The sequence below is a fragment of the Pollachius pollachius genome (genome assembly GCF_949987615.1).
Source record: "Pollachius pollachius genome assembly, chromosome: 4".
NCBI lineage: Eukaryota > Metazoa > Chordata > Actinopteri > Gadiformes > Gadidae > Pollachius > Pollachius pollachius.
This window is the reverse complement of record NC_136937.1, coordinates 18,628,846-18,641,401: the sequence shown is the minus strand read 5'-3', so window position 1 is coordinate 18,641,401 and position 12,556 is coordinate 18,628,846. Positions and strand designations below refer to the sequence as shown.

General features: G+C 44.0%; 1 protein-coding gene across 1 annotated transcript; it reads right to left on the bottom strand.

Annotated features, from left to right (window-relative positions):
• Positions 1 to 244: 244 nt before the first annotated feature.
• prkaa1 (protein kinase, AMP-activated, alpha 1 catalytic subunit) lies at positions 245 to 12,104 on the bottom strand. Its single transcript, XM_079735909.1, has 9 exons — positions 11,900 to 12,104; positions 10,528 to 10,669; positions 8,508 to 8,601; positions 7,862 to 8,006; positions 6,724 to 6,811; positions 5,853 to 6,077; positions 4,695 to 5,271; positions 3,980 to 4,106; positions 245 to 3,478 (listed from the first exon to the last, which is right to left on the bottom strand). The coding sequence occupies exons 1-9, from the start codon at positions 11,997 to 11,999 to the stop codon at positions 3,165 to 3,167; spliced, it is 1,812 nt and encodes a 603-aa protein (XP_079592035.1). The 5' UTR covers positions 12,000 to 12,104; the 3' UTR covers positions 245 to 3,164.
• Positions 12,105 to 12,556: the final 452 nt, after the last annotated feature.

Here is a 12,556-nt window from a genome sequence, read left to right as displayed (position 1 = left end):
TAAATGTATAAGCTTTGGCATAGTACAAAATATATTATTAATAATGAACTATAATTCATAATAAATAATTATTCCGAACTTTGGTACAAATTTTTTGGTTAGTTTTTCCATGACACCAGAGATCCACCGGAGGACGTAAAGAATATCCTCTGCGTCCTGTGATTCTGAATAATAGAGCGCTTTCCCCTCCCATGTCCTCTCCCTGACAAAAAAAAACAAATGGGCTGAATGGAAATGTGTGCAATTTAGCTGTTTATTAGGCAGTTGTGTATGCAAATGATTTCAACACTGTCCATTACGATTTACATTGGTCATTCTGGCAGGGTCCCTATACGCAGCCAAACAAATAACAAAACAATGAACAAGATTTGATTAAAGAAGTACAGACAAATGGAATCTCCTGAATAAAGTCCAGTATAGGGACTAACCACTCTTTACATGATCCATCCAACAAAAGTAGTTACACACTGTCATGTTTGCTCATCAAACTATGATTAAACTTTAGGCACAAAATCAAATATTTTCTTGCAACTGCCTCTCAAAACTAAACATGGGTGAGTAACAAGTATTCTGAAGACCATTTGGTGTAATAATTAGTTGGAATAATGTTTAAAACAGTGACCAAATTACTCTCGTCAACTGTTCAGATTTCCATCCAAACCTGTACTAAGAAGGAAACAGACACATTGAGAATAATTGGCACCCCTATCTTACTTTTTCATTATAGTTACATCCTAATAATTTGGCTTGGCATGTAACAATCTGTATTTATGTAAACCAAAATGATCACTTTATACTGAGGGAGCTTCAACCTAAGACTACACAGCTCCACCTGTGTGCAACGTTGTCATTCGTCTTTCTACCTTCCATGCTGTGGAAACATTCATTGGCCGTGGTATAGTTTATAGTTGAGGACCATTTCACTGGTTAAGTGATCGAGTGCAGTTAGGTCCGATGTGAAAGTACAAAATACAGCTTAGGAATTGACACTGGTTAAGTGCAATAGTGTTAGAATCATCATGGGATCACTATTCACTTTCTGCAGTCACCTTTACATTCAGTCAAGTTCCCCCCCAAACATTTGGATATCAGCCTATTTGTTAAAAAGGCTACTTTGATTAAATGTGATTTTGTCAATTGATCAAAGCCTTTGAATTAACTTTTTTTGATATGCTAAAATCCAACCATATTAACTATTTCTTTGTTTTTCAAGTCAACTGTTCACACACTGGCAAAATTCCAAGCCATCGAACATCATTCAGCTTTATCTATAGACCTTAAATCACTGAAGGCTGTAGTTGAGAAGGTCTTGGTTATTAGATCATTTGGATTCCCATTCCTAGCACGATAATATCACATTCCCCTGGTGGAGAATACTTTGCACTTGCAGCACTTTTTTAGAATGACGATTGCATAGAGATTTTATGTTTAAAATTGCTGCTATGTAATGTTGAGTACTTTTAAGAGTAATCAATTTGTGATCATTACATGGGATGCCAATATTTCTAATGCCAATGGTCTCTCTTATACTGATGAAATTTAACAGTAATGATAAACATAAGGCAGCCAAAAACAAAACCAAAAAGGCGGAAGACTTTGCTAGACCAAAGTCTAGTAAAATCTGGTGGGTGTGATCACACAAAGCCAAACCTTTCTACAGAGATTTTTAAAGGTTTCAAAATGAAAATGAAAACTCAAAACAACGGTCACCACTCTGGGAACATGTTGGCCTGCGAGATACAAGTCTACGAAGCATACACGATATACGTCGACATTGCTGTACGTGTTCACCTGCCATCAAACATTGGTCATGCACTGCATGTAACTGCTACAATTCACGTTTTCAAATTGAGCCCTGAGCCCAATAGCGTTGTTGAAGAGATTGTCAGAATGTACAGAAGTGCCCAGAGTCAGCCTGTGCAGAACACGGTAAAACTGAATGTAGGCAAAAGGCGGATCATTCGGTAATACTGCTCACCTTAAATCGCTAACAAAAAAATGGGATATTTTTTTTGTCAATTAAATAGGATTTTCTAGAATTGATCATTGCAAGGAGTACTTACTCGTGTAGCAACAAAACAATATATGGACATTTATATGGAACGACCACCATGGGTCTCCATTCTATGGTGATTGACGATAAACCAGACTCTAATATTGTTTCAGAAAACCAAAAAAAAACAACCAATAATAACCATCCAGCAACAGTCCTTAATGCAGAGAAATTCTGTTAATAAATGTTTTTTTTTAATATATATATAACCTACACTCCTCCACTTAAAGCACTGATAAATATATTCAATTCTTTATATATAAAAAATGCAAGGGACATACATATTCATACAGGTATCTTTACAAGGACAAAACCATGGAAATATAGTTTTGGAAACAAACAAAAAAAACTGAAGAAAAGGTAAAAACAAAATCAAGCCAACATGATGACGCGCTCCTCTGCTCCTCCAGCCCCTCTTCCATGAGAGGTCACCAAGGGGGGGTCATTTCACATCTGTAGTCCAATGAGCCGGTTGGCATGACAAGTTTAGTGCTAGGATGAGCAGCGCCCCTGAAACTTCTGCACCCCGCATCTCTGGTCTCCATGTATAAAAAGAGAGCAAGCAGTGGAGCAGCAAGAGGGACAGAACTGTGCAAAAGTGCTTCCTGCTTCCTTTCCCATGGCGACTACAACACCCCCCCCCCCCCGCCCTACCTCTGCAGGCTATACCTTTCTTTTGTGCGCTCAACAGACAAGAGGTTGTGTGCCAATAAAATTGATCATGAATATGTAAAAAACATCTCTTAAAACGTTGACTAGGCCGTGACTATTGAGTCGCATGTCACTTCCTCTTCCTGCGTGCCCCCTTCCTCACACACCCCTTCCCCTTACTACTCCAGCTTGATTAACATTCCATGGGTTCAGGGTGTTGGGGAACCAGCATCAGTGCCATGGTACAACTAGTTCATCCAGAGCAGGGGGGACGGACCCAGCCATGGCTCAGTTGCATGCTTATTGCTTTAAAGACACTCAGAGGAGGGGGAGGGGGGAAGAGAGAGAGAAACGAGAGACAACTAGAAAGAGCGGAGAAAGAAAGAACGAGAGAAAGAAAAACAAAGAAACAGACACAATAGCAAGAAAAAAAAAAAAAGGCTAGCGATAGTTAGCGTGGCTATCGCGCGAGCAGTTTGATAAGGTTGGCGCACATCTCAAAGAACTCTATGGTGTGGCTTCCGGGCCGCGGGTACGTTGTGGCATCACCGCCGCCCACGGAGTCCACCGACGAGGTCAGCGATGAGGTCGCCAGCGACCCGTCCACAGGGGGCCTGGTGGTGGAAGAGGTGGTTGTGGTGACCGGGGTGGTGGGAGGGGCTTCCCCCTTCCCTTCGGCCCCGTCGCCCTCGCTCTTCAGGGTGGTGCGGCAGTTTCCCACGGAGCCTGAGCGGTGGGGCGTGGTGGTCCCGGATTTAGTCTCCAGCATGTCGTCTGGGAACATCAAACAGGGGAAGAGAGGTTACTCACTCGCCATCGCCTCCTACAGGGCAACATAGCTTTTCACCTTTTTCTAGCACTTTGCTACTTTTCCATTGTATGGTTTCTTAAATGCTTTGGCTATTTAAATGTTTATTTTTCCAAGCTAATAAAGCTCTTTTCGAATTGAATGTACTTGCTAAAATATCAACATCAAATATGGTTAGTAATCTTACCGCAAGATCATTTCAGAATACATATTGATATTGGATATACCTGGCATTACTTAGAGGCATTCTGTTAAGAGGATACTCAAACTGACACATGGAGCATAACAAGCATTAAAATATATTAGATTTTGCTAGGTCTTTATACATTTCTTGTTTACAGATCAGTAAACATCAAATAAATCAAATACGACATTGGATAAGTCAGATCAACATATGATGTCATAGTTATGAAATAGGTCATATGTACGTGAACAACTGTTATATGCAGGTGTGGAGCCCAGCCTACCGTCTATGCTACGGAAGTCGAGGAGGTAGGTTCTGCTGTCCACCTGGTAGAGCTGAAGGCTCATCTTGGTTTGCATGGACGTGACAGGGTTCTTCCGCTTCACTCTCAGGTAGTAGGGGTTCACCACCTGTGAAGAGGCCACATGGATGGGGATGGAGGATACACGCTCTCAATGCAATCTATATGTTAAGCCTTTCGGGATCCTTGATGTGAGGAAAACAACAACAAGAAGTCAAAACAATGCATAATTCTTTTTTCCACAATCACATAAACAGTGAGGGTCATCGGGTACCGTTGTAATTAGTGCGGTAGTACTACAATGATGCTGACCATTACATTCAGGACATCTTCACATTCCCTCAACCTTTTAGACAATCATTCTGGATGACAATGATGATGAGACAAGTCCTCTTACTTCCAAAACCATGAACAATCTGGATGAGTACCAACAAAGTAATTTACACTTGAACATATACTCTCTCTCCTCAAGCCTAATTTATAGTCGCTGTGTGTGAAAAGCACATTCCGGCAAAACAAATGTCATATACGGGCCTTGTGCACGATTCAGGCGATGCATCGTGTGTCGCACAGCCAATAACTGGGCGTCGCCCGCCGCAGCATCATCCCGGCAGAGCGGCGACTACCGATGCCACGCCTGGGCGTGGCCAGCCCAGGCCTCCTTCACGAGCATTGCGTCGGCTAGAGTGCTCCTTACCTTCCACTCGTAGTCCAGCTGCTTCATGGCGCGGCAGACCTCCGACATGATGTCGTTGGGCCGGCTCTGGCTGCGGATGCCCAGGTGCCACTTGGCCCGCCGCACGCCCTGGTGCTTGGACTTCTGGGGGTTCAGCTCGTCCAGTGTGTGGCGGGGCCGCGGCGGCGTCTCCGCCAGCAGGAAAGGCACGCGTTCGGGGTGGGGCTTGAGGATGGGGGCGCCGGGGGAGGCGGCGGCCGCGGAGGAGGAGGTGGAGGAGGAGTAGTAAGAGGAGGAGGCCAGGGCCCCGGAGGACGTCAGGTGCTGGTCGTCCAGGAAGGAGTCCGGGGGGCTGGAGGCCAGGTAGAAGTCCTTGGCCTCGCTCATGATGCGGCGGTTGTCGATGATGAGGTGGTAGGCCACGGCCAGGGGGTCCTGGTGGTCGCGGCTGTACAGACAGGTCAGCACCTCCTCCTCGGTGCACTTGAGCTTCTCACACACCTCCTTCAGCGCGTCGTCGTCGATCATGTTGTTGCTGTAGGACGGGTCCTCGGGGAAAAGGTACTTGGGCAGCTCCTCCTTGAACCACTCGTCCTCCCTGAGGACACAAGAGAGGCCATGCCCGTCAGGCTTCTGCTACACTTATCTTTGGTACATACGTGAGTCTGATTGGTCGATTAGGGAAGTCAGCAGTCTGATATTTATTTTGACAGACTTAAGATTTTTTGATATTTAGAATATTGGATCCATTTTGCACATTATGCCCTCAATAGGTAGTTGCCGGTGACTGTTGTTCTGAGCCTCTAACAAGACAAAAGATAAATCCATGTCCTTAAACTCATCTAAAAGATAAATGCTTCTATATTTATACCCATCTATTTGATAGTCAACACTGCTTAACACTGCTATTCTTAGCCTGTAATGAAGCCAACATAAGAATTGTGTCCTAATTTTGTTTAAAAGTAGATCTCTCTTAACTTTTGTGTTATTTTTATCCTTTATAATTGTCACTGCTGGCCTGTTCTAGTGCTGAAACACTCAAGTTCCCTGTCTAGGATTACTAAACTATATCTTATTTTTAGGAGTGGTTAAAACCAGCCCAGGCAGTAAAGGTTTGATCCAGACCGTGCCCTCGTAGCCCAGGATCTGGGGCCGATGACACGGGAACTAGAGGCTCACCGGATCTCCTTGATGGTGGCTCTCTTCATGGGGTCCACCTGCAGCATGTGTTTGAGGAGGCTGATGACCGCAGGGTTCAGGTACTGGGGCGTGAAGAAGACCCCGTCGCAGATCTTCTTGAAGAGTGTTGGCACGTGGTCGTCGTCGAAGGGCAGCGTCCCGCACAGCAGGGCGTACAAGATCACCCCACTGCTCCAGATGTCCACCTCGGGGCCCGCGTACAGCCTGGGGGGAGGAGGGGGGGGACGGACGACAGAGGGTCAGAACACACAGAGAAAGACCAGATGTCTGCAAAACTGAATGTTAATGCTCTGAGGTATAAGCTGAAGCCAGGCTGTTAGAGAAGGGACGAGAAGGGAGGTTTTGAAAGGTCGACAATGATTGTCAGGTGTGCGTGCGTGTTTATTTTGTTCAGATAGTTTCATAGACAAGCAGCCAATAGTGTGTAATCCTAGGACAAACGCAGCTGGGTAACACAACACAGCTCCTTTTGTGTACAGGGTGCGGAGCGTCGCCTGAACTAGTGAAGATAAGCCCACATCTGATTTAATAGGAATATAAAAATGACTGTAATCCGATGAGATGTAATCGTGATAAGGCTTTATATCCGGAAAGACCACAGCTCATCAGTTTACTCAAACTGGTTAACAGGCCAGACTTGGCCTCTCCAATACGCCGGTGTGTTGAGGTATGGCAGCAATGTGTCAAGGCAGGCAATGTGGCGTCTATGGACAAATGGCTATTCATAAAAGCAACAAGTGTCATGACGACACCTGTCGTTGTCTTGCGATGATGCCTCCGTGAAAAAAGGACTATTGCTGCTTCGACTGTCAGCACAGAAGAATGATTCAGAGTGGGTGGTCGACCTCACCTCCCTGAGATGACCTCTGGGGCCGCGTAGTTTGGAGAACCACAGCTGGTTCTCAGGAACTCTCCGTCTGACATCATGTTCGACAAACCTGCACATGCAGACCACAACAATCCATTAGAACAGCAACCCTACAGAAACAAATGTGCTAATGGAAACGGTTAGTGCCTGTACCAACCAAGCTATCCAGTTATACGTTAAAAAATGTCTCAAGAATTTCAAACAATTCAACCAGTATGACTTTGAGGTAGAGACCCGTTGATGAAGGAAGAATTAATTTTAGGACACATCGGCCAGCAAAATATTATAGGGCATCATCATGGGAAAGTACAGGCAGCAAAGTTACCAAGGCTACATTCAGTCAGACAATGGGTGAACAAGATTTTTATAGGGAAGCGTTTTCATTGTGGGTAGTGAATAGAAAAGGTAACAAAGGTGAATGTGAGTGACCATCGTGGAGAGTTTAGGATTGGTCAAGGTTGAAGTCAGCCATGGCGCAGGATAGGCCAAGTTAAACTGCAATACATTATGTGGGAAGTGGCTATGTCTACAAGTCTGCAAGCAAGGCTGCAAGACAGTTAAATGAATCTACACAACTCAGAAGTCAGTCGATTAGCATGGCCTTAGTATCAGACTTCGTGGCTACAGTGGCAATGCAAATGCAAACTATCTTAACATCTCTCAGTAAGAGAGAGGAAGTGAGCCATCTTTAGGTACAGTGAGAATGTAGGCATATCAGTTTAAATTGCCTATTAATTATATAAACTAGGTTATAAACAATATATACAAATATAATTTGTATATAATTGTATATTATAGTTGCGATTGATATTTCCACAACAACCGTTATCGGTTTAGTAATGGTTTCCTCTTACTAAATAGCTTTACACAGCAGAAGCCATGTTATGCAACACAATGTTTATGCAAAACTAACAAAGGTTTTATTCTTGGACATAAGTGATGCGAGGGATAAAAACTGAAAAACACAACACACAAAGTATTGTCCTGCGGCAATGGGGATGCAGATAAAAATCTACTGAATTACCGAGCCGTATGAAGCGGTGCGTTTTCATTCATGGCCCTCCACGTTATCAGTGTTTACGTAGGGGCAGAAAACTTAGTTAGCGATAGGAATGTGTACCAAAGTCTGCGATCTTGGCGTTCATCTGGGCGTCCAGGAGGACGTTCTCTGGCTTGAGGTCTCTGTGCACCACCATGTGCCTGTGGCAGTAGTCCACCGCTGAGATGATCTGCTGGAACAACCGCCGGCTCTCCTTCTCCTCCAGCTGTTAGCGCAGAAGCACGACAGTACGTTAGAGTTCAGGGCTTGTGTTGTCAGAGGCACAGAACCAAGGGGTCAGACTGGGAACAGACATTCTGCTAGAAAACAATACCGTTTAAATAGACATAGAACACTCGGAACAAAAAAATGAACATCACAGGGTAAAATTATAAAAGACTAAATAAGTCGATCAAACAGGAAATTATTATGGGTGAGGATTTAACAACACTTTAATCAATGTATGCAAAATGCATTATTTCTACTGCATCTATTTAATCCTAAAAATATTTGAACTAGAGAGTTCTCAAGGATAAAACTCCACCACAAGTCAATCCATCCAGGCAATGCTTTTCTATAAATCATTAATTCTTTTTCACTTTCACCTCCAAAGGATATAGCTATAACTGTAGCTACAACTCGAGCCACTAGCTTGACACTGACATTCAAAAAACAGCCAGAACGCCAAGCCCCACTCCACCCCAGCCTAAACTTTGCATGCATTTACCTTTCCATTCTTGCAGATGTAGTCAAATAGCTCCCCTCCTGATACATACTCCATCACCATGAAGATGTCTGTAGGTGTGCTGATAACTTGATACCTGCAAAAGAAATAAAGGAGGTTTTGGGATTGCTTGATTATTGCACAGCAGGTTAAGCAATCAAATTAGGGGACGCATGATTCATACACCAGCTTTTGTATGTCCCGGTCATTGGAGAAATGTGTGTTTGATAAGTAGAAGAAAACAAGTTCAAACCCTTTGTTCCCTTTGTAAACCATTTTTACGATAGTTTACATTGACGTGTTATGAATTATCAGCCTGACATCTAAGTTTGCTTTGGCTGAATGCAAATGTTTTGCTTGGCCAGATAAAAGCCCTAAACGCTATTTGACTACATGTGCTGACCAAACTGCCAGGTCTCCTAGTCGGCTGCAGCAGATTGTTAATACAAATGGATGGTTATTAGTCATGGTATTCATGTCTATTCACTATGGGGAACTAAAGAGAGAATGAGTCAATGGGTGTGTTGTTCAAAAGTGGATTCCTGGTGTATTATAGTTAAACATTGATTCATCAAAATCATCTAAACACAGTCATAGTGGCTCCCCCTGGACAGCAATGGTACGGCCAGGGAGAACATAATATAGCATGGGGACCAGATTTCTAAAATGAAATACGGGGACATTTGCAGTTTAGTGGTCCATATAAACAACAAAAATATACGTTGTTATTTCTAGAATGAAAATGGGGACACATTTACATGAAGTCTATTCTTATGAAGGTAACTAGCTGGGGCAGAACATGCCAAACGGTTTCATTGATGTGTTTTAAGCTTTGGTCAACCAGCCAAAAACAACCCAAAGTAGGCTCCTCAAATATAGAATCGTTATATTATATTGACAGCCAACGGTTTGTGATTGGTCATGCCTGATGATGGTATAAAGTCCATAGATAGACCGCTGCACTGTGAGGTCACGTCATAGCCTATCCTATAGACAAAAGACTAATTACATAGAGTCTCAAAATGTATATTAATCAGTAAGCCACAACCTTTGCCATTTCAAAATGTACTCATACTTTAGAAATCCTGTTTCTCTTAATGGGGGCAGGCCATCAGAACCTGAGACTGTCCCCAGAAAAAGGAGAGGTCAGTCACCCCATTATACAGCGAAAAAGATGAGTTACCTCAAATAGTCATAGTTTGATGGCCCAGGGCGAACCATTAACTATCTCACAACCCTCCTTTAGTGGGGCTTTTTCTTCACAAATTGTGTCAGGTGGAGGACTTAGACACATATCAAGGTGTGTTTGTTACAGCCCTAAATCTATGCATGCAGACAACTGCTGGAAGTGGGAGCTTATGTCTCTAACATTTAAAATTACAATTATAATGTAGAGATAATCCCATGTGTGCATACAACTACAAGCTCAAATGTTGTTCAAGTGCAAACAGCATTAGGTTCGCTGTTCTCCAGATTATAAGGTATATCAAATTTTACATAATAGCACCTGCCTGATTTTTTTATTTACCTCGGCAGAAAGCGCGGATGCAGTTTTTTTCACTATACCACAAAAAGCAATTTTCTTTGCTACCCCTCTGTTAAAACTATTACTCAACTCTCCAAACTGACCTGCAGCAGCCTCGAACCGAAACGGTAAACAAGACCACCGGAAGACTCTTGTAATGTATAACTATGAACCTAACCGCCCCAAAACTGGGCTGCATACCAAGGAACCAACTAGTGTGAAAAACGTCTGTTTCATTCCTGAACAAAGCTCACCACGACAAAATCCACACAACAAGCTGCAAATCTCCACATGTGACTCAGATGAATAAAGATAGACAAAACAAAAGATAAATAAACAAAGAGATGAGTCCGGGTCAAACAAAGCCTGTTCCAGAGGGATGTGTTTCCAGACCATATCATTAAAGCCTCAAAATAGCCCCGTGGGTGGCACTCGGTCTGGCAGCAGGGGGGGGTCACAAAGATTGGTTAGCGCAGGGGGATGTAATGGAGGACTTACAGTTTGATTATGTGAGGGTGCCTGAAGAGCTTGAGGTTCTGGATCTCCCGGCGGATCTTGCCCACAACGTCCAGACTCCGGATCTTCTGTCTGTTCAAGATCTTCACGGCAACTTGGTGCTTCGTCAGCTCATGCTGGCCAACTGTGAGGCCAAGAAAAGGAAGACAAGATAAGATTGCGAATCAGAGGCTCATTAGGAAGCATGGAAGAGAAGCCGTGAAAAGGGAATGCAAATTTCGGTCCCAGAAATGCAAAGTAAACAAAAGGAGCAACTAGAGTTATATCGATCATTTTCTCTTTTAATGTTCTAAGTCTACCCTTGTGTACATGAATGATAAAACTTCTGTTGATTTATGTTTGGATGAAGCCTTGGTCCAGTCCGCCATGGCCAAGGCCATGAGTTATTGAGAACTTAAGCCTTAATGGGCTATGGTCTTCCGCTACTTTTATACTAAGCAGTGACTACTATGGGACGACCCCCCAGGTTTACAAAAGTTAAATCCTGTGTGGCCCTGTTTGGTTCCAAACTGGCTAGGTCCCAATAACTTTTTCACACTAGTCCATTCACACTTGACAAAACATTACAATGTACGGTTCATTGTGAGAATAGCCTTAAGTGACCATGCAAATCTTAATGCAATGTGTTACATCATAGCAGCTCCTAAACAAGGCTGGCTTGATACTTCCCTGACAGCGTGTAATGACAAGTTGCGAGCTGCTGCCTGGCCAAACTACACCCTACTTTGCGCAAGTGAACTTGACCGTATGTAACACCCCCCACACGCGCGTTGTGGAACTGTCCAGGCAACCCTATTTGATACTGATGAAGGAACAAAACCGAACCAGTACAGGTGTGTGTTTTTCCCCCTTTCATTCGACTACACACACACACACACACACACACACACACACACACACACACACACACACACATACACACAAAGTGCACCCGGACAACAGATCGAAACACCACCGATGAACAGGATTATGATGACAGTGGTGAAGCAGTCGAGGAGTGTCTAGTAGTCTTAACTTAATTGGACTGATTTGCTTGCTGATAACGTCTGATGGGCTCATAGACTGAAGGTAGCGTCAGTGCAAAGCCCCTCTTTAATGATCCCCAGTGCAGAGGGCCGAAGACAACATGCCCTCAAGCACCTGTGGTTCTGGACCGCAACTTCACCCCGAAAGTTGTCAGACGTCACTCCATTCAGAGGGTCTCGTTACAACCAAGACTAGAGTGTGCCAAGTTAAAGCTAACATTAGCTCTAGCATGCTAGCAGCGCAGCTAACAGCTCTGATGCTGCCTTCTTGACATATGTTGAATTCGCATTAAAAAAGGTGGACAACGCAAAATACTCAAGATACTTGCCTTTAACCTTCCCGAATGTGCCCACTCCGAGGGTGTCTCCGAGGATATAATGACCGATTTTAACTCTTCCTTCATGTTTGGTTTTGTCCGTCGTGGCCATGTTCCCGAAGTGGCCTTGCTGTGGAGCTAGTAGCTAGCTCTGTGGAGCTAGTAGCTAGCTAGCTGCGGGCAGAGATGCTACTGGCTGGCTCGTCCCTCTCCAACGGCGGCTCCCACTGCTCTGATAGCCGTGTGGGCGGGACACACTGGTCATGTCTACACATGATTCAGGGTGAGAGGGTTAAGTAGTAGCGGATGGGGAATAGTAGCGTTTTCCCGGTCAGCCTAGATGAAACTTCCGGTTAAACACTTCCAATGTGCAATGTAAGCCCGTCAGCAGTCGCTGGAACGAGAAAAATAACAACACGACAATAATAACAACAACAAAAATAATATATATAGAGGTTTTTTTAATAAAAAATTGAGAAGGCAATATCAGACACATGTAACGGAAACGGATATTCCCCTTTTTCAAAAGTCCCGCCTTCTCTACCTCTTGCCACTAAACCAATGTAACTGTAGATCCCGCCCTCTCTCTCGCTAGATTCGCACATTGTGAGCCTCCCGTCCCGGGGTTTGGTCGAGGGACGTGACCGTCCGGGAGGAGGTTTACTACTA

Excerpts from the sequence above, each read along its gene's own strand:
- prkaa1 (XM_079735909.1), bottom strand. The coding sequence starts at position 11,999 with ATGGCCACGACGGACAAAACCAAACATGAAGGAAGAGTTAAAATCGGT. Across the intron at positions 10,670-11,899 it reads CACATTCGGGAAGGTTAAAG|TTGGCCAGCATGAGCTGACG; the intron begins GCAAGTATCTTG and ends TTGGCCTCACAG. Across the intron at positions 6,812-7,861 it reads CGCCAAGATCGCAGACTTTG|GTTTGTCGAACATGATGTCA; the intron begins GTACACATTCCT and ends CTGCATGTGCAG.